Genomic DNA, 20,835 nt, shown 5'->3' on the forward strand with positions numbered 1-20,835 from the left:
TTAAACCCTGCGGCTCGTGACGACACATTGCTTTCTCCCACAAACCGATCTTTTCGTGTCTTAGGACATCAAACAGTATTTATATAATTTTTTTACCTCTAATATACTACTATGTCCAACTGCCAAAAAGAGCATCTTGTTGGTGAGGTCTGAAAACGTGCTCTGATGCCGGAAATGATCTGTCACATGTATATGTCTGTGAGTGCGAGTGAACACTTCCGGCATCAGAGTGCATTCAGACCTCACCCACACAGCAGGAGACTCCTAGGCGGATCCGCATTCAAGTCGCCAAACCCACGTGACTGTCACATTCGTTTTGGCGCTGCCCAGAGGATCATCTCTGCCTAAATTCTACTGTCAATCAGTGGATCCTGAGCGGACCAATGTCAGACCCGCAGATGCGCACGCGCCTTTACTGTAATGGTTGTATCAATTTGCGGGTCCCAAACGGACCCGCAGCGGAGATAAGCTTTTAATTGTGGATGCTGAGCGGATGCAGCGCGGAGCCACAGGGGGTCCTTGATCCGCCTTTGTTGCGGATTCGTCACTGCACGCAAGTGGACGCCGATACGGGTCCGTTTCGCAATACGTTCCGGAAGCCGCGATACCTCCGCAGCCGATCCGCCGCGGAGTCCTTTTGCTGTGTGGGCACACACCGGATGCTCAAGGCAGTTGGACATAGTGGTGTATTAGAGGTAAAAAATGATATAAATACTGTTCAGTTTCTCGCACAAACCGATCGTTTTGTGTCTTAGGACATCAATGTGTCGTCACGAGCCGCAGGGTTTAATTTGGATTTGTCTGTGCATGTTTTTTTTTTACTCTTATAGATGGAGTTCCCATTGACATGCATTATACGACTGAAAGACCGCAACGGTTGGAGTTAAAAATCATCATTTGTGTTCTACTGAAGAAACAAAGTCACCTACATCTTGGATGCCCTGGGGGTAAGCAGATAAACATCAAATTTTCATTTTTGGGTGAACTATCCCTTTAATGACTGTTTAAAAAACCCCACTGACATTAAACTTTTGAACGGTAGTGTATGTGTGTATGAGTTTCGCAGATTCATGCGCTCTTATGTAAAATGTATTTATGTCCTCAAGAGATTGTATTTTTTTTTAATTTAAAAAATATAAGGTACAGTGCCTTTTATAATTAATGTTTTATTTAAAAATTTACTTTATATTTTTGAGTCTTTTCGTAGTTTCAATCCAGGCTCAAAACAAAATTATACATTTAGATAGTAGCCACTGGAATTATTATTTCCATATGTTTTGAATGTGAGTCATTCCATCAGCCTCAGGATTCACAAGCCAATAATAGTTTACAGAATGCAGATGCACTCAGGGTTGTGTCTCATAAACAATGAGAGAGGCCATTTTCTCATGGCATAAAGAAAGAACAAATATTCAAAGAATCACACTGTGTATTATAATGCAAAAAACAAGGTCTTGAATTGCAAGGCTGTTTGTATTTGGTTTTGTGGCTTTGCCAGATGGCTTGTGCGGGAAGAATTACCTCATCACGAACAAGCTTGCAATCGTCTCAGTTAGTGGTATGGACTCTATGTCCTACAAAAATTGAGAAGAGAAATCTCTGCTTTTTGCATGAAATAAACCGAAAGAGTTTGAAGACACACATTTTAAATAATTTAAATAGCTCAGCGACTTTCGACAGAAAGATCTGGTGGTCAGGCTTGATGAGAGTTGATTGCTTGGTGAAATGAAGGTGTCTGAAGATGCTGGGATTGTACAGAACCGTAGTGCACTGACACTTCAAGATCCTGTTCTCAATTATTGTGGCAAGATCAGAAACACAGATTTCATTACGATTGAAGTAGAAAGTACATTATTGCCTTTCTCAGCCCGGATGATAAAAAGATGATTGAAGTTTTGTTTTTGCAGCATGTCGAGACAAGCTTTGTTGAACAGGAACAAAACTAGATACACTATCTATGCCAGAGTAGTTCTTGAGTTATTCTCTAAATAAAGTGATTTACATCTTTTGTAATATATATATATATTTTAATCTAGGATTTTTAGATATTTACAGTTCAGAAAAAAGGGAATTGTCAAGTATCTCTCATTCCTTTTGCGTTGACTCATCTTTTTCGCAAACAGTGGGAGGTGTTTAAGCTGTATTCAGACCTTGGCCCTGAATGACATGGTGATTGGCAGGTGAAGAGCAGGCAGGAAATGAGGCCCACATCCTATCTGGCTTGGCTCAGTGGCATAGAAAAGACTCTTATTAAACTCGTTTAAACACTGAACTCTCCAATTTGTTTAGCTATAATCTTGAAAAGCAAGCATTTATTTTTGAAGGGAGGATATATTGTTTTGTAGCATGTGACCCAGCTATTAAAACTAAATCACACACACACTCACACAAAGTTTCCAAGTTACTCTACCATCAATGAAGCAGATAAACTAGAAAAAAAAACAAGTCTGAGCATATTTTCTCTGAAGTGGTGTGACTGAGGTCCAGAAATACGGATGACGTCTGAACTGCAAACAGCAGGCGAAGACAATTACTTCTGAGCAGAGAGAACTCACGTCTCACACTTGTGTTAAATAAGTCACATGCTGGCTGCTTACATTAGTTTGCACATTTGATGAGTAACTTTCTATCCTGATAAAGCTCACAGACACTAGCATGGACATAAAACCCCATTCAACAGCTGTGGCTAAATATAAACCTCCAGACGGCTTTGATGTTCCCCTGAAGCCATCCGGAGCCCATAAAGCCTGACCTCCTCCTTGTCTTCCAGCTGCGTGTGAGGGCACAGAATTGCTTCCCTTTGATGACCTTAATATTTAATTTGCATGCATTATTGTCCAAAGTGGACATTAGTGCGAGTGTGTTTGGCTTCTGTTCTTGAGTTAATTTAGATAAATGCAAAATGTTGTTGCTTGTGATTTATAGCAGGAGGTGAAATATTAATTAATACGCCTAGGATTTTAAATAGTTTTCATTATATGTAACCCAGAAAGCAGTTTCAGAGCCATCTATCGATTTACAGGTGGTTTTCATTTTTTCAGCACTTACCCGAAGAACTTACTGTAGCAAATTATATAAATGAAATACTACTTGGATAAATCTTTTATATGAATAGAACATGCAAAAAAAATCTTAGTGCTCCAATTTATCTTGTAGTTCTGACAGAATTATTTAGATAATTTTATATGGTAAAATCTTATGTTGTTGTGAGTCGTATGTTATTATAGTATGTCTATCTTTCAGTAATGCTGAATAGCTGTGAACCAGTTCTATACAGGTTCACTGTATCTGAATTTTACTACTGCCCTACTATATACTGTTACACTCTTAGAGGTGAAGTATGTAAGATGTTTTATGTTAAAATGAATTCTCTTAACCCAGTTTAATGCCATTCATGGGTTTATGTCCCCAAAAAGGGTAAACATTGAGCCTCCCAGGTACCTTCAAAACATTGAGAGCCGTCCGCTCAGATCTGTCAATCTCTTTCCAGCTCAGCCTATCCACCTTTTTTTTCTGAACGTGGAAGTCTCGCCTGACTCACAGTGGAATTATCCTTTACAATGTCCTCAATATGAAAAGAGTGCACATATACCTTTTATGAGGACTATTTTACATGCTCATTTTCCCTTGTCAGTCTTTGGCATAAAATGCAAGGCATATGGCGCTGTATTTGGACATTCTTTTCAGATTTGCTGGTGCTCAAAACACACATACTTTCCAGGAATTTCTTCAGTTTATTGCTGTTGTTGTGGCAGTCAATAACAGCACAGCTTAACCCAGTGCTCATTTTAATTTTTTAGTCATTTTCAAAAAGTTTCTGTTTAATTAATTCAGTCTCTCTTTTTACCCCTTTTTAACAATGGGTTCCTATGGAGACCGGACAGGACAGCATCCAAACAAAAGTTAGAATCCATCATGGCGGCGCTCATCATTTGTTCATAAAAAAGGTGGATAGTGAGAATTTGGGGGGTGGCTACTGTAGCAGGTGGAGCCAAAGGGTGTTAACCACTTTGGGACTATGGGCCCTATAATACACCCAGCGCAAGGCGCAGCGCAAGTGTGTTTGCTAGTTTGCATCCGGCGCCATTCCCGTTTTCCCGTTCAGCGCCACGTCCTTAAATTAGTAAATGCATTTGCGCCAGTTAGTGCGCCCATGGGCGTGCTGGTCTAAAAAAGAGGTGTGTTCAGGCGCATTGCCGGCGCATTGCTATTTTAAGGAGCTGAAAATAGACTGCGCCATAGACCAAATCAAACCTGGTCTAAAGTCTAAAGTCAATGGCGCAATATTTTTTTGTTAGAGCGCGTTGGTAGAAACTGCGCCTCTGGGCGCGTCCACAGTGCGCGTTGACTTTGCTTATTACACACAGGGATGCGCATCATACAAACATGCCAAATATTAAAAACAAAAGGATTACAGTGTAAAAGAATATTATTGTGTAGGCTACATAAATATAAAAATGTAATGATGAATAGTCATTGCGTGTATTAGAATTAGGCTACCTATTTTCAATTCAGCCTATTACTACTTATGATTAGGGCTGGGTATCGTTCAAAAATTTTCGATACCGAGACGATACCGATACCTTGACTTCGATACCGATACCTAAACAATACCTTTTTCGATACCAATTTTATAAAATCTGTTTAAACAAGATTACATAACCTCAAAAAAAAAAAATTTGGTTTTATATTTTCATTTTGTTGACTTTTTTCAGACTCAAAGACTCATCTCCTGAGCCACTGCGGGGAATAAAAAAAGCACAAATTAACTAAATTTACCCAACACAATAAATCAGTGCAAATAGTTTTAATAAAGTTTAGTTTTCAATGCAAAAATTCAGTATGTGAGGCTCTTTTTAAATCACTCAGCAATTGTTCTTCTTCAAAAAATTAATTATTATTAACAAGATCAAAGCGGAAGTAAGAGTGACGCAAGTTCGTTGAAATAAGAGTTCTGTGTCTTTATTAAAATCAACACATTAATGATTCATCTCTCATCCACCCGCAATTAATTTGAATGTTATTTTTTATTACTTGGCCCGACCCGCAGATTATCCGCAGTATCAGGAGGACGCGGATACCCCTTTTTCAGCAGAATTGTTCGCGTTCTGGAGCCAGAGGCAGAGCCTGTGCTCGTGCAGGCGAACGAGCCTGTCACGAACCGGTCGCGTGTTTCCATAAACTTGAGGGAAGAACGCTGATGTAAAGCTGCTGTGTGTTGTACCTGTCCATAACTAGTCTAAAAAACATTGCGCGTTCCGCTGTTTCTGCAGGCGGTGCGACACTTTTGTTTTCTGTTAACAGTATCGGTCTTTGTCAGGTGACGTCACACTCGTGAAAACCGAAGTGCATTATGGGTGTCGCCGCCATTTCTGAGGTATCCAAACAATCTCTGTATCAGTGCAGAGTTGTTTCTTCTTTGGCTACTTTTCATTGTAAAAATGGCACACTTTTGTTGTGTGAAAAGCTGCAATAAAATGTCCCACGATAGAAAATGTCAAAAACTTTACTACGAGATTAGATTTAGTCGGTTTCCTACTTGAAAAAAGGCTGTACGGAGAGTATGTAGAGGCAATAACAGAGGCGCCGGATCGCACGGGTTGCCGCGGTGAGACGCAAAACATCACTTTCGTCAAGATATCTCCATTCATGTATGTTTGCTTTCTACATTTCACAAAGGTAAGTTAGAGGTTTCTGTTTTCTAAAGCAGAAAACGTTATAGCAACGCATTGTTTTGGATTGTATGTGCTATGAAACAAGTCAATTTAAACTGAATCCCTTTACTTGAATATGTCTACATATTCTTACTTTTCTTAATTTTGCTACAGCATTTTTATACTTAAGGTACGACATTTTTGCTCTGTATCCATATACTGATTCTAATTTTCTGACTACTTTTTACAGCTGTGGTCTGTGGACCTTTTCATTTCATTGCAGATCAGCCTGCTTAAAGATTATGGAGACTGACCCCAACTGGACACCTTCCCTCCCTACATTAAGGCCACATCAGCATTAAACACAGGCTATGTCTCAATCAGAGACACATAAACAGCCGTTTCTCACCCGTCCATTCGGAGATAAACTGAAAACGAAACCGTTGATTCACTCGCCCTCTCGCACATAGGGTCTCTCTCGCGCGTATAGTTTTATATATTTAGATATAAATAATAATGTAGCGCAACGTTACTTGCTCCTCAACGAGACAGCGAAAGCATTTCTCCGCCCCTCTACTCGGCTCCATTCTGAGGTACCGAAATTTGGTACCGAATGACAAGACACTTTTCGATACTCGATAGTATCGAGGCAGTTCGATCGGTACCTAAAAAGTATCGAGTTCGGTACCCAGCCCTACTTATGATGATGAACGAAATTGGCTAATTAACTGAACAATCGTGCCAATACACACACTTATATATTAACTGACTCATCACCAACAAATTCCGCCAGGTAAATACCCAGATAGCACAGGTACGTCGCGGAGACGTCTGTGAAAGATCGTAACATCTGGTAAACATCGCGTTCGATCGACCGTTTTTAGTGGTTAATGAGCCGTCGTCCTTACCTCTATACGACGTCTATACGATGAATCTTCAATATTTGAAATCCGTCTTCCATCTTCCGTTTTTAGTGGATAATGAGCCGTCGTCCTTACCTCTATAAGACGTCTATACGATGAATCTTCAATATTTGAAATTACGTGCTGCCATGCAGCGCCGGATCAACAGATCAACAGATGTCTGCATGGACGTGACAAAGCGGTGTCTATTCTTTAATCGCATCGCGCCGCACGCGTCCAGTGTAGTCACGGAAATAATTACATACAATTTGACAAGCATCGAATTCATATTTGCGTTGCATTTTCCCCAACGAGCAGCCTACGTAACTTGTAAACAATGTACAGTAAGCCTGAAGATTCTGCATTGATAAATGCAGTCTCACTGATACATTTAGTTTTACATTTTGCAAGTTTACACTTAAAAAGCTTTTTTGCTTTTGGCTCAGAATTATCAAAAAGGCACTCATAAACACTGCATTCATGGATTTAATTTTTAAAATGCTTTAAATGATTTGCAAAGGGTGCTTCTGGTTACAAATCAGAATATATAAATTAAAATACTAATAAAAATACAAGCTCTAACCCATAATGTACAACAGTTTGTTCATCTATCCCTTTGTTTGATCCCTCATAATAATAAAAAAAAAAAACATGCAAAAAAAATTGCCAGCGTAAAGCTCGTTTCAAGCTAACTGTAATTCTGCCTGCTTATTGTGGTTCACATAATTTCGTTATGCAGAAAGCATGAATTTGACCCCTCATAGCCTACCATGCTCTGTGTAAGGGGGTGATCCATGGCTTTGTGTCAGGTGGTTCTTCGACTCTCTGCCATGCACTGAAATAGTGTAACACCGAGCCATTTTCATATTTTGTTCCAAATAATGATGCTTACAAACTCCAATGAGCAAGCCAAAGGTGACCCTTTTTGATGTTTGAGGAATGAGAAAGCAGCCTTTGGAGGAAACACGCTATACAAATATTCATTTGATTCCAAGCACCTTACAGAATTAATGATACTAACTTCCCAGAGTTGATTATGTCCCAAAGTTGATTGAACACTAAAGCAATATTTCAATAATAAAACAAATTTGTAAAGCAAAGAACGATGCTCTTTGATATAGCATTTATATATATATATATATATATATATATATATATATATATATATATATATATATATATATATATATATATATAAAAACCACTACATTCTTCTATTGAGAATGTAGTGAAACGCTATGGAGAAAGTCAAACATGATCTCTAAAACAGCCACTAAAAGAGGGGAAAATGTCATCATGCAAGCTTTTCAAACTCATGATGACCACATCTACTAGAATTTATCACATTCTATTGTATTTATTGTGGTAAGTTTAGACTAGTTTTTATAATAGATGATCTGTTAGGGGAATACATTTTTATACTACAACTGTGGCATGATGTAGCTATAGTTTCTAACTGTGTTGCTATTTCTCATAAATGCTATAGATAATTTTCTTTCTTTTTTAACATTGCCCTAGGCATGGTAATAAGGAACCATTAAAAGTCTTACTTGTAATTAAATACTTATTGAAACAAATGCTATAGTTAATTACAAGAACTATGTTATTTTTAAGGCCAAGTACAAGTTAGAAAGAGCTTTAAAATATAGACCTTCTTAAATTGACTAAACAAATGGTTTTGCCCATTTGTATAATATTTTCAGCTAATAATGACAGATATTCCAAGAGATAACAGGAAATGGCAATAAGCTTTGTGCTTTGTTACTTTTGATATGAAACAAAGTCTCAGATGTGTGTGTGACCATAACTTGTTAGAAGCCTTAACCCTAATTCTAGAGAGGAGCATTTTGCTAAATATATGCACATTCATTATAATTTATATAATTTAAATATATTACACATTCATTATAATTTTAATGTTCTTCAATATTTAACAGTAGGGCTTCAATCTTCAGCTGGCTGTCAGTGGCTGGTGGTAGCTGCAGTCTGATTCTGGCAGGTTGGTGGCTGGCAGAGTGTAACATACTCCTTATCACTATTGCTACATGTAGATACATTATTATTATAAATGTATTCTTATGACTCTTCTTTTGTATAATTGACATTTTAGGTGAGTTTATTCCAATTAAAGTGGTCAAATGAACGTGATCCCGACTGGTTGCTTACGGACGCTCAGTCCAGCCAGCCGTGGTGAATCAGCGAACTATAAAGCATTCTCTATTACTATTGCTGCATGGTAATACAGAGTATTAATTTAATTTTATAGTGCGAGTGATAGAGAACGCATAAGCAACTAGTTGTGATCACATTCATTTGACTGCTTTAATTGGGATAAACTCACCTAAAATGTCAATCATACAAAAGTATAGAGTAATAAGATTATATTCATAATAATAAAATAATGTATTTCTTGCAGCGATAGTGATAGGGAACACATTATACTTACAGCGCAACTGCAACTGAGACTGCCAGCCACTAGCAGGTCACGTGATCTGCCAGAATCAGACTGGCAGCTGCCACCAGCTGTCAGTGGCAGCTCCTGACAGCCAGTTGAAGATTGAACGGGGGTTTTATTTAATCTCATATTTAATGCATGTTTGAATAAATCCGAAGTTATTATGACAGCCACCATTTAAATAATGTATAAATAAGTGATATTGGATCGAATCATATTTAATCGGAAAGCAAGCTTGTGAATCTAAATCGAATTTTAAAATTTCTGTCAATACCCAGCCCTATTACTTACTAATTCATTAACTACACTCCTTCTACAAGAATCACATTTTATATTTTGGCTTCAAAAAGACTAAATTGTGGAACTTAGTTTTAAGATGTAAAAATTTTATTTTCATGTCCATTTTTGCTCAGAAATCTAAGGGGACCCATGGTTTAAATGGGCATGATGCCTCTGACCATACTATAAGTAGAAGCGTAGACTATGAAATTCATAAAATTCAGTTTTACTTTTCCCAAATTCAGTTTTGTGTTTTTTTCTTTTCTGGATTCTCAATCCAGTTTAATCATGGAAACTGTGTAATCAAATGGATACAAGTTAAAAGCTTCAGGCATTAACCATATCTTTCACTACAACAACATTTTTATAACACTGTGTCTACACCAGACATGACTTTTATCACGTCGCACCACAACAGCAACAGCTAAAAGCTGTCTACACTGAACACAACAAAGCCTGGACAATGTCAGAAATAGAACAGGAAATTTGTTTACGGGAATTTGGGATGTCGGGAATTTGTTGCGGCGCATTCAGTCTAGACATTATCACTAATTATAATGTGTGCTATTGTCATGGTGTAAGTGTTGTTTTTAAGACATTTAAGAGCTTTTTGTGCTTGCAGGTGCTTCTGGTGTGAGACGATGGAGCTGCATCACTGATCAATGCACACGTACGATACATTTAAAAACTAAACTTGTAAAATTCTACATTTTATAGTTTAATAAAGATAAAGATAAACCTACCAGATAAACCTACTGTATTGCAGCTGTTGAGAGGACAATTCTGGAGACACTAAATGAGCTGGACATGAAGATCAATCACCTGACTTCAGTGGTCCAGTCACTTGTAGGGAACAGCCGTCTCAATGCTCCAGTGCTGGTGGTGGACAGTGAGGATAATGTCTTTCCTATCACGTCCATGGAGGAACTGGACAATCTGGAAAGAAAATTAAGTGAAAGAGGGATGATGCAAAAGATGGTAAGAATCATTGACCGTTGTAGGTAGTGAAGTCATTTGTGTCCAGTATATTATATGTGTTTTGTTTGTAATGTTTTGGTATTACCTTTTATTTAATAGGTGAGCAGATTGTCCATCAGTGGAGGACACACTATGAAAAAAACCATATGGAGAATCTGCTCCAAAGTCTTTGGTCCTGTAGCCAAAGAACTAAACTGGTGCGGAAGGGGAGAAAAGAGGGGCATCAGAAAAACAAATTTAGGAGCACTCCTAATAGGTACATCCAAAATGTAATTTCTCACAATATACAGTACATGCAATAAATGTTTAAAATGAAACCGTCGATACACATCCAAAGCGTCATTACTCCTCATGAACTTTTCATACAGACTTAAACATATAAATCCATATTCCACATGCTGTGTAAACAGTGTACAATGTTGTTTTATAGACACAAGAGTGTTTTAGATATGGAGACATTTGCTTTTAAAATTACGCATTCATGAGGAAACAGCTGCTATGCTAAGTGACGAAGAACCGTTGAATTATAGCACGTTTACAATAGTTTATACGTAATATTTAACAGCAAGTCTGTCGTCGATTATTACTCTTTTAGATTTAAAAAATATTTTGTCAGAACTTAAAGTACACCAATCACTTCAACAAACCACAAAATCAACCGTTACCGTTAACGTTACTTGATTAAACCACAGAAACTCACATTCATCACGCAACCTTAATTAAGTTAATACCGTATATGTTAAATTTATTTGACTGACCACACATATTAATGACAATTAATAAGATTAGCTACGTACCTTAGCTTTCCCGCCGGACGGACTAATTGCCTTCCACGTGTGATTGTCATGATCTTTGAAAGCACATGCGCAGTATTGGGAGTTGATTTTAAAAGAGTCGATTCCCTGAATCTGACTAGCCCAATTATCGGAGGAGACTCTAGCACGATATATATATATATATATATATATATATATATATATATATATATATATATATATATATATATATATATATATATATTCTTTTCACAAAACAAAGGGTTTCTTTTTATTATTTATTATTATTACAGGACGTTGTGATCATCTCAAACCAATTGGCGGTGAACTTTCGCACCTCTCTTTCATTTGTATTTGCCAATAAAATAATTAATATTCGACACACAAAAATTATTATATCCGAAACTGATTATATAAAGACAATAGCGAAGTGACTGAAAAACTGAAAAACATAATGCAGCATTTCAGCACCACTTAAAATGAACAGCGACCAATCAATCTATAAAGCATATGAACGTGAAAACGCTTTAAGAGGCTTAATTTACTAAAACCAAACCTAGTAAACACCATACTAATAAAGCATGTACAGAAAAGCAGTTGAGCCCATAATATGAACGCAACATGTTTAATTAAGCATTTTCCTCCCAATAATGAAAACGCTTAATTGACATTAAAAGACCTAACTTAAACACTATACTAATAAAGCATACTGTACCGAAAAATTGGTGTGTGCAGAATTTGATCTTTCAATATCACTTTAGGCTACATTAGCTTAAGTTTTTTTCCTTAATGGGTTTCTGTGAGGAAAAAGCTTAAATTTAAACGTGTTGCGTCATTTTTGAAAGGCCAGATTGGCTCGACGTGCTCTTTAGCTACATAAGCACGGAAAATATGCTCGTAAGGACTAATTAGAGATAAATTAATTGATACTGACACGTACACAAATATTATGGCTAGTGTAGTCTGGGACATAGCCTATGTTGCTAACATATTTTGCCCAAATTCATAAAAATCCAGCTAAATAAAATCTAATTCAATAAAAAAAAAAATGATTTATTTGTTCAACTTATTCTAGTTTTACCTTTTTAACATTCAGGAGCAGCTATGAAGAATCCGGTGCTTCCGTCGCCAACCGAGGCAGAGGCTGAAAAGCACATAAAAGATTACCTCCGCTTGGCCCCAGGGAGAATGTAAACTGATTTGTTCCTTTTTTAATTCTGTTTGTTTGTTTGTTCGTTCATTTGTTTCATAATTTTAAATAATATAAATAAATTATTTTAAAGTTCTTTGCATGTTAATAAAATAATTCAAATCATTCTACATCGTTTGTGTCTTTCATTCTGAGTGGAAAATACTTGGGTTTAGTTATTATATATGTAGTAGCTGTCGTCAATAGCAGTAAACGTGAGGGAATGTCTAAAATGTCTAATTAAAAACGACGTCTATGCTACATAAATCAGATGTCGCACAGATGTAAGATTCTAATCGTTAACGTCTTTAATACGTCCACTAGACGTCATTCGAACGTCTGAAACGGACGTCTATGCGACGTCTTCCAGATGAGCAAACGCCCTAAAAAATACGTCTTCCAGATGAAAAAGCGAACATCAAACAGACGTCTCCGCGACGTATTTGTGCTATCTGGGTAGCAATCCGCCATGGCGCAAGCGCATCTCGCTCTTAAAGTGAAGGGGAGATGACACTCTGATTGGTTTATTGAACGTTACACCCATTACTCATTAAGAGAATAGGGACAACCCATTTCAAAAATGCGCCCGGCACACGGACCGTTTTTCCGTCGTTAAAATAGCAAAAGTGGATTTGGACAGGCCCTGAGTGCACCTGCGCCGTGCGCTTTACACTTTGCGTTTAGATCGTTAAAATAGGGCCCTATGACTGACATGTTAAAATTCCAGTTTATAATGTTTTACAAAACTGCTCTGAATCACAGGTTGAAGATACAAATGCAGCTTTTATTTAGGGTAATCCACAGTCGTATTCCAAAAACACGGGAAATCAATCCAAACATAAAACAAAGTCCAAGAAACACAGGCAAACAAGGTAATCCAAAGAATAGGCAAAAGATCAAAACCATGAAACCGGGAACCAAGAAAGAACGGTTGCAACACAAACAAGACTGTGCAACGAATGAGTGGAAACACAAGGCTTATAAAGGCAGAGCTAAGCAAGGTACAGTAATAAAAAACACACAGCTGAACATAATCAAACATAATGAGTCAGGCAATCAGTACTGGGAACCATAAAGTAGTAGCAAAGGAGAAGGAAGGAGTGCCCTCTGGTGGCGATCTGGGCACTCCTGCTGGTGGATGTGACATATGTTTACTTTGATGTGTCCAGTGTAGACAGCCTCAAACAGTGAGTCATGTCAAAAAATATGCCTGAAAAAAAGTCTTTTCACAGGCATGTATTTGTGACGTTTGAGTTGGGGGAGGCGCAATGCGCAAGGTTGTTTGCTTTATTTTTGTAATTCCGCTAGTTTCTATTATAGCAGAAACTACATGATTTCACCTTTAAAATGTAAAAGTTCTTAATCAACATCTATGGTTCCATGAAGAACATCAAAGAAACCTTTTCAAAAGGTTCTTTATAGTGGAAAAAGGTTCTTTAATTTTTTTTTTAATGTTCTTCCAACTAAGAAAAAAGAACATTGCAGGTTGTCATCTCATAATTACAGTAATTACAACATGGCATAAATGAAGCATAAGACCATCTCTGGTGAAGTGACACAACTGTCATAAGATACATTACAATGACAACATGGCGGATGTAGAACATCTGAGTTTCACTAGACATACTATATAGAACATACTTTTCTATGTTTAAAAGCTGATTTCAGGTGCTGCTTTTGTTTCTGGTGTTTATTATAGAATTAATAGGATAGTTCACTCAAAATTGAAAATTCTGTCTCGTCATTCCAATCCTGTGTGACGTTTATGGAACACAAAAGAAGATATTTTGAATTTTTTTTTGTGCATGAAATTAGTCAATGGCATTTGATTTGTTTTGGATCCTGTTGACTTTCATATTGTATGGACAAAAACAAATGAAATATTTTTCAAAAATCTTCCTTTGTATTCCACAGAAGCAAGAAAGTCAAACAGGTTTGGAATGAATGAAATGAGGGTGATTAAAATAATAGCAGAATTAAAATTTTTGGCTTTAATATCCCTTTAAGCACTGACACGCAGAGATGATTTAACCTCAGGACACTGACTGGTAGGCACAGGCAACCTTAATGCTTCAGTGAACCCCGGCCCAGTCTAGCTGCAGGGAAATAACCCCGTTCTTGTGAAACATATGCATTCAAAATGACAGAGTACAGTGTAGCTGGTTAAGACTGCACAATCAAGAAATCAGTCATTTTCTCTTTGTTAAGTTTGTCTAAACAGGTTGTAATTTCAGCATTCTTACTTTTGCAGTGTGCAATCATAATTACCAGTTCAGTCTCGCCACTGAGCTTGGAATAGTAATTATTACACAGACAGGCAGGGAACATTTCCACATAAACACGAGCGGGCTTAGAGGGAAATATGGTGAAATAAAAAGGTGATGATGGCTTCCTATAATTCCAATAATGGCCAGCAGATGAGGACTGCATTAACATTTGGTGGTTAACGTTCATAACGCTCTGCGGCATCACTTAACATTTCTATATTATTGCCACAAAGTCCTCTGTCTCACCTCATGTATATTTCATGAGTGTTGCTCTTTTCCTTACCATTTAGTTCTTTGTGGAGTGCAAATACTGGGAACTGATGAGCAGGTCATTGTATGGGTAATTTTTAGGAGAGGCATGTTTTCAGATTCTCATTTATCCCCTTTCCACTCTAGATTCCTTTAAATTATCCCTATAAATGGAGGCAGTTTGCTTATAATTAGATGTTTTTATTCACCAGAATGACCCATTTTAGAGGGAAAGAATGCAGCAAAACAACAAAAGTCTTAACTGTGGCTCTGTTGCAAATATCTGTGATATTGCTGTAATTGGAAAGTTATTATTTAGAGACAGGTAGAACAAGTTGTGTAACCATGTAACCAAAAGGTACTAAAATACTTTTCTTACACTTTGAGTAATTGTTATTTTTAAACAATATTACTACTTTCTGAGTCATGTACATCCAAGATGCTTTCTTGGAATTACTCCATTTGACGAACAAAATGGCTTTTCAAAGAAAGGTCAAAATATCTGGATTTTTGAGTCTTGAAAATAACATAAACTTTTTTTTCTTTTTCTTTTTTTTTGTAGAATTACACTTTTTGACCATACCAGAAGATTTTTTTAATCTTCTTTAGAAGTTAATTAAATAAAATGCAATTTATTATTGTGCAAAAAATAGAAAACACAAGCTTTTTTGTCAGGTTGTTATGTTGTAATGCTAAATATAACGTTAGAGTTGTGTGTATTACGACCTGCCTGGACCCGTTGTGAGATCCAGGAGGTTCCAGAATCTCAGTAGATTTTTTTTGATTGGATAAAATGAATGGAAAATATATTGTGTTTTTCCTTGGGTGCTTGAGGGCTTGATTATAATGTGTTCTATTTGCTTTTAAGGCGACGCTCGCTGTTACCAGACTAAATGCAAGTGGGCGGAGCATATAGTGATGATGTAAAACTATTTGTCTATGCTCTGGAGGCAGGCAAATGCATCATCATAAATCCCACAGTACCTAAACCAGCCATTTTTGGAGCTTGATTAAATAAATGCTTTGTTTATAATGAGGACTTTTTAACCTATGAAACTGCAGGATGTTTTAATGGTACAAAAAACATATATGTCAAAAGATCAAGGCAAATCAAGGTTTCTCATGTCATGATCCCTTTTATTCCTGTGATGGTAAAGCTGAATTTTCAGCATCGTTACTCCAGTGTTCAGTGCCACGTGATCCTTCAAAAATTAGAAATCTTTCTAATTTGCTGATTTGGTGCTCAAGAACCATTTCTTATTTTCACTGTTGAAAACAGTTGTGATACATTTTTTCAGGATTCTTTGATTTGATTAGATTTTTTTTACTGACCCCAAACTTTTTGAATGATAGTAGTATGTATGTATGTACGTATGTATGTATATATATATATATATATATATATATATATATATATATATATATATATATATATATATATATATATATAAACATAGTGATACTGACACAGAGGTCCTTTCTTTTGTATGATTTTCTTGTCCCATGAAAACAAAATGACTTTCATGTTGGCTATGACTTTGATTAGGCAGTCAAAAGTTTGTAAGCATTAGGCCTATATATTATTTTTTCATTTATGAAAGATTTTTGTTTTTATGAAATTAAAAAAAAACATACTTCAGCCTCTTAATGACGCTTTTCCTGTTTCAATCTCTACAGTTATACACATACTTTTTTACGCTAAGCCCCACAGAACAAAAACAAAAACATGTCTGTATAAAACATGCATTTATTAAATATATATTTGACTAACTCAATAGAGCAAAAAAATGTGCACACAATTTAGAAAGGAGTAACCTGTTTATACCGAGCACTTTGATCTTGTAGAGCACAGTCGACCACTTCCTCCTTTCGCCTCGGTTAGCAGTTGAAATGAAACACAAATTGTAATACTCGAGCCATTTAATCGAGGGCACTATTAGATTATGTACGGTACAAACTTTGCGCGAAGCCTGAAGTTGTTCCAGTTGCTGACGCTAGGAGCTGTCCGCGGTACTGAAACGGCTCGACTCAGTCTGAGAGGTGCTGACAGAAATTGAACATTCTCTCGCTCTCCTCCGTTCACAATTATAAATCTGATCAGAGCTCCCGTCTCGCGCAGCGACCTCGTTCCTCACGGCGCGTGCGGCGGAGGTCTCGCGGAACGTTTCTGTCCTGCTCCCCTTTAATTATTCGGAAAGTGTTTTAATACAAGGACATATTCTGTGATAGGAACCCACTGCCGCGAGCATGAACTCGACAAGAAATTACAAACCAAACATGGTAATTCTGATTCTGGCTGTATTCGCTGGCATGGGGATGGCACGAGGGCAAGGTAAGAATTTACATTTAAAATTCTAAACATTAGAAATACTTGTTCTGCTGTCCACGCGATTAGCGGATCGGGATACGCGCAGCTCCACAGACCCCGACGGGTAGATGATGTGAGCGCGAGACCCATTCCTCACTGTATTGTACATTTGTTGGCGGAGAAAAAAAAAACTCCGGTTTGAGAAAACATCTTTGTGTTGAGGAGGCTATTTTAGACGTTTCACTAGTACTTTGGTAGCACGCGAGCAGAAATGTGTTCTCTCATCACACATTGCACAACAGATGTACTCGTAAGTCACAAAGTCATCCGCGTAAAGCACGTATCTGGACAGCACAGCGCGTGACAGTGTATTTTTATTTGCTATACGCTCTGATTTCATATTTATTTAACGCATTGAATTATTTTTATACGAGTCAGAGCTTATTAGGTTTCAGTCTCTCGTTTTCATTTTCCATTTTTCATGTGTAATAGCTGTTTGTTCTCATTCAGTTTTATATGACGTAAAGTTAGTACACATCCCAGGGCTTTGGTTGGTCAGTATATTATTAAATGTGATTATGTATGACAAGGTGAAAACTTTGAGGTTCAACAGGTTTTTAATTTGGGGATCGCAGTGTGGTGAGACTAAGGAACATTATTTATCTACACTGATTTAGAAGTGAAATATCCTTTCGGAGATAATAAAGATTGGATCTGCACCTTCATTTTTCACTGTAACTGTCACTGCAAATTGCATTTTACATAAAGGAAACAATCCACACATAGTAAAGTAATCTTATTTAAATCTCTGAGACTAACATTTTATTTTTTATATATATATATATATATATAGAGAGAGAGAGAGAGAGAGAGAGAGAGAGAAATATGTTAAACAAAAGCACAAATGTTTGAAACGGAAGTATAATGTAGTTCTAGTATAAGCCTGCATGTTTCTGATAGTCTCTTTACACCACACCATTGATAGAATAAGTGAGTGACATCTTCTGTACAGTTTACAAGTTTCATTTCTAGTATTTGTCACTTAAATGTTGGGACTAACACACACTTTGCCATTTGACATTAGTATCTCATGGCTTGCATTGATTTTGAAGGTTGTATCTGTAGAGTCCTACCTAGTGCATGTTCATCTTTAAAACATTGATTTAAATTCACACAATACATATAATACTAAACCTTGTAGCTCTGCAGTTTGCTAGCTCACTGAAACCTGCTACATTTATTTTTCACGCACAGTGTAGTCCATGTTGCACTTCATTTTCACTCAGAGCTGATGTACAGCGCTACCTCCGAGCTCTGTGTTGTTTTTAGCTTTTGTCTGACAATTCCCCTCACTCTTTTTGTCTTACTGTAAAAGCTTGGCGAGCAATACAAGGGATAATCCTGTATTATTTGTCAAGAGAAGCTCCATGCAGTATACTTTTGAGGGATACGCAGCACTCTATGTTCTGTGTAAATATTCCTTCTGGTGCCATTTTCTTTTAAAAATGTAAGAAACAACAGGAATTTGATTGCATGTCAACCAAATTATGTTTTTAATTGTATACATAATTTCCATCTTGAAGTTCTTCCGATTCGAGAGTACCTTTACACTTGTACTCACCTGTTAGTTGCTGCTACAGAGACACTCGCAATGCAATCATCTCACAAGCTCCTCATCATTCGGGAAGAATCTTTCATTTGCAAATGTGATATGTTTCATAGTTTTAGATGGCAGCATATAAATTGCTCTTTGTAGTTGAGACTGATGAGCTTTTTCATCCTGTCTCTTGTCTCAGACTCATCTTGTCTGTCTTGACTAATTACGTCTCGTGCTGTATTAATTATATATTGGTGATTGGATCACTGACCTTTTTGCCATGAGTGTATGAGTCAGTGTTTTCCGATCAGTCACCTTCAGGACGGGTGTGATGAGGCTTCAGGGCTGTGCGTTGAATGGCTCTTACCTTGAAAAGCACTCTGACTAATGCACAGCTCCATCATTCCACATTGAGCACAGACAGCAGGCTAAAAGCTGGGCCCACCACTCACAAATGGATGATGGGCTATACAAGAAACGCAGGAAGGTCAATGGTTCAATTTGCTCGGGTCTGCGCTGTCCTGCTGTGATAGACGCAGATGTAAATACATATTTAGTGCCTTTGCACCAGGAAACGCACACAGGAAAAGACTAATGTCAATGTGTATAAAATATGTGACTCATGTTACAGATGTTTTGAACAAAGAAAAGGTGCATTAGCAAGTACAAATGTTTTTAAACGAGATTCACTGGTGTATAACACCCTCACGGCTCCCTCGTGGCATTGTGAGCAAATGATATAGCAAATGATATAGCAATTTGTAATCTAGTTTCTACACTGCATACAGTAGTAGCTCATCTAAGCATATGGTGCATTTACAAAGACTTTTTAATATAGCATTGATTTGCATGCACAATGGACAGAAAGCTAGTGTGTGATTATTATGACAGATATGCTGGTGTAAAAATGGTGTGGGAACCTTTACCAGCTTTACCAGCTGCTTCACTGTAATGCAGTGTTAAGATTCTCCATTCTAGAATCTTTGCAGCAGAGTGGCTTTTCTTATTTTCAGCAAATTTACACTTTTACAGAAATCTCTTAATCATAATATTGGAACAGAGCAAAGAAAAGACGCAATGAAGATAAAAATGAAGGATGCACAATGTATCTGCACCTTTATTTTTATTAAAATATGCTCTGTGTAACATTACTTTAGGGGACTTTTATTTTTTGTTCTACAAAATAAATTTATACTGCACCTCCAACATGAATTTTGAAGTTGTTAACAAGTTGCTATATAAGGACTACAACGTTTTTTTCATTCATCAAACATACACTTACATGCTGTTGTCTATATTGGTTATTGATCGGTTTATTATTATTTTTTTCCTCAAAGTAAGTTGTTATCGGTCAGTATTGTATATTCATTTGTGCATGCTCATTTCCCTTATTTTTAAATGTAGACTACCTTTACTATAATCTTGCACTAAGAATTTAATAACAATGTTAACTGTAATCTTTAGCAAATCTCAAACTTACATAATGAATATCTGTTTTTCATAATGTTGTGATGCCTAAATTCACTTTCAGCATTTAAAATGATTGATTATAATTTTTGTTTTATTTATTTAATTTTATTATACAAAATACTGTAGAATTGTAATATTATTTTTGGTTATTGGACATAACATAAAAGCAATTATTGGCATATTGGTATCAGCCAGTATTTGTATCTGCAAATTTGTGCATTTCTAATAAAATTATTAGGTAACACTTTAGTATGGGGAACACATATTCACTATTAACTAAGACTTTTCCCTCAATAAACTCCTAATTGACTGCTTATTTAATAGTTAGTAAGGTAGTTGTTAAGTTTAGGTATTGGGTAGGATTAAGAATGTAGATCATGCAGAATAAGGCATTAATATGTGCTTTATAAGTACTAAAAAACAGCCAATATTCAAGTAATATGCAAGCTAATAAGCAACTAAAAGACCATAAAATAAAGTGTTAACGACTGAAATAGTATTCTCTTGGTGTACACTTTATTTCGATTAGACATTCTACTAATTATAAGAAACTTTGTAACTAAATTTCAACTAATTCTCATTAGAGTATTAGTAGACTGTTAGGTGTTAGGGTTTAGGTAAATAGAATAAGTTGAATCTAGTTGCATAGTTACTTATAGTTAGTAGAATGTCTAAAATGGACCATCGAAATACTTTTCTTGTAAAACATAC

At 36.6% G+C, this 20,835-nt stretch overlaps 1 protein-coding gene across 1 annotated transcript in view; it reads left to right on the forward strand.

Annotated features, from left to right (window-relative positions):
* The first annotated feature begins 16,701 nt into the window (after nucleotides 1–16,701).
* The window catches only part of sez6b (seizure related 6 homolog b), a 228,114-nt gene continuing 223,980 nt past the window's right edge, over nucleotides 16,702–20,835 (forward strand). Inside the window, exon 1 of the mRNA XM_067364937.1 lies at nucleotides 16,702–17,081. Within this exon, the coding sequence (XP_067221038.1) occupies nucleotides 16,997–17,081 (85 nt within the window). The 5' untranslated portion in view covers nucleotides 16,702–16,996. The remainder of the gene's footprint in view (nucleotides 17,082–20,835) is intronic.

This window comes from Chanodichthys erythropterus, chromosome 17 (assembly GCF_024489055.1).
Source record: "Chanodichthys erythropterus isolate Z2021 chromosome 17, ASM2448905v1, whole genome shotgun sequence".
Taxonomy (NCBI): Eukaryota; Metazoa; Chordata; class Actinopteri; order Cypriniformes; family Xenocyprididae; genus Chanodichthys; species Chanodichthys erythropterus.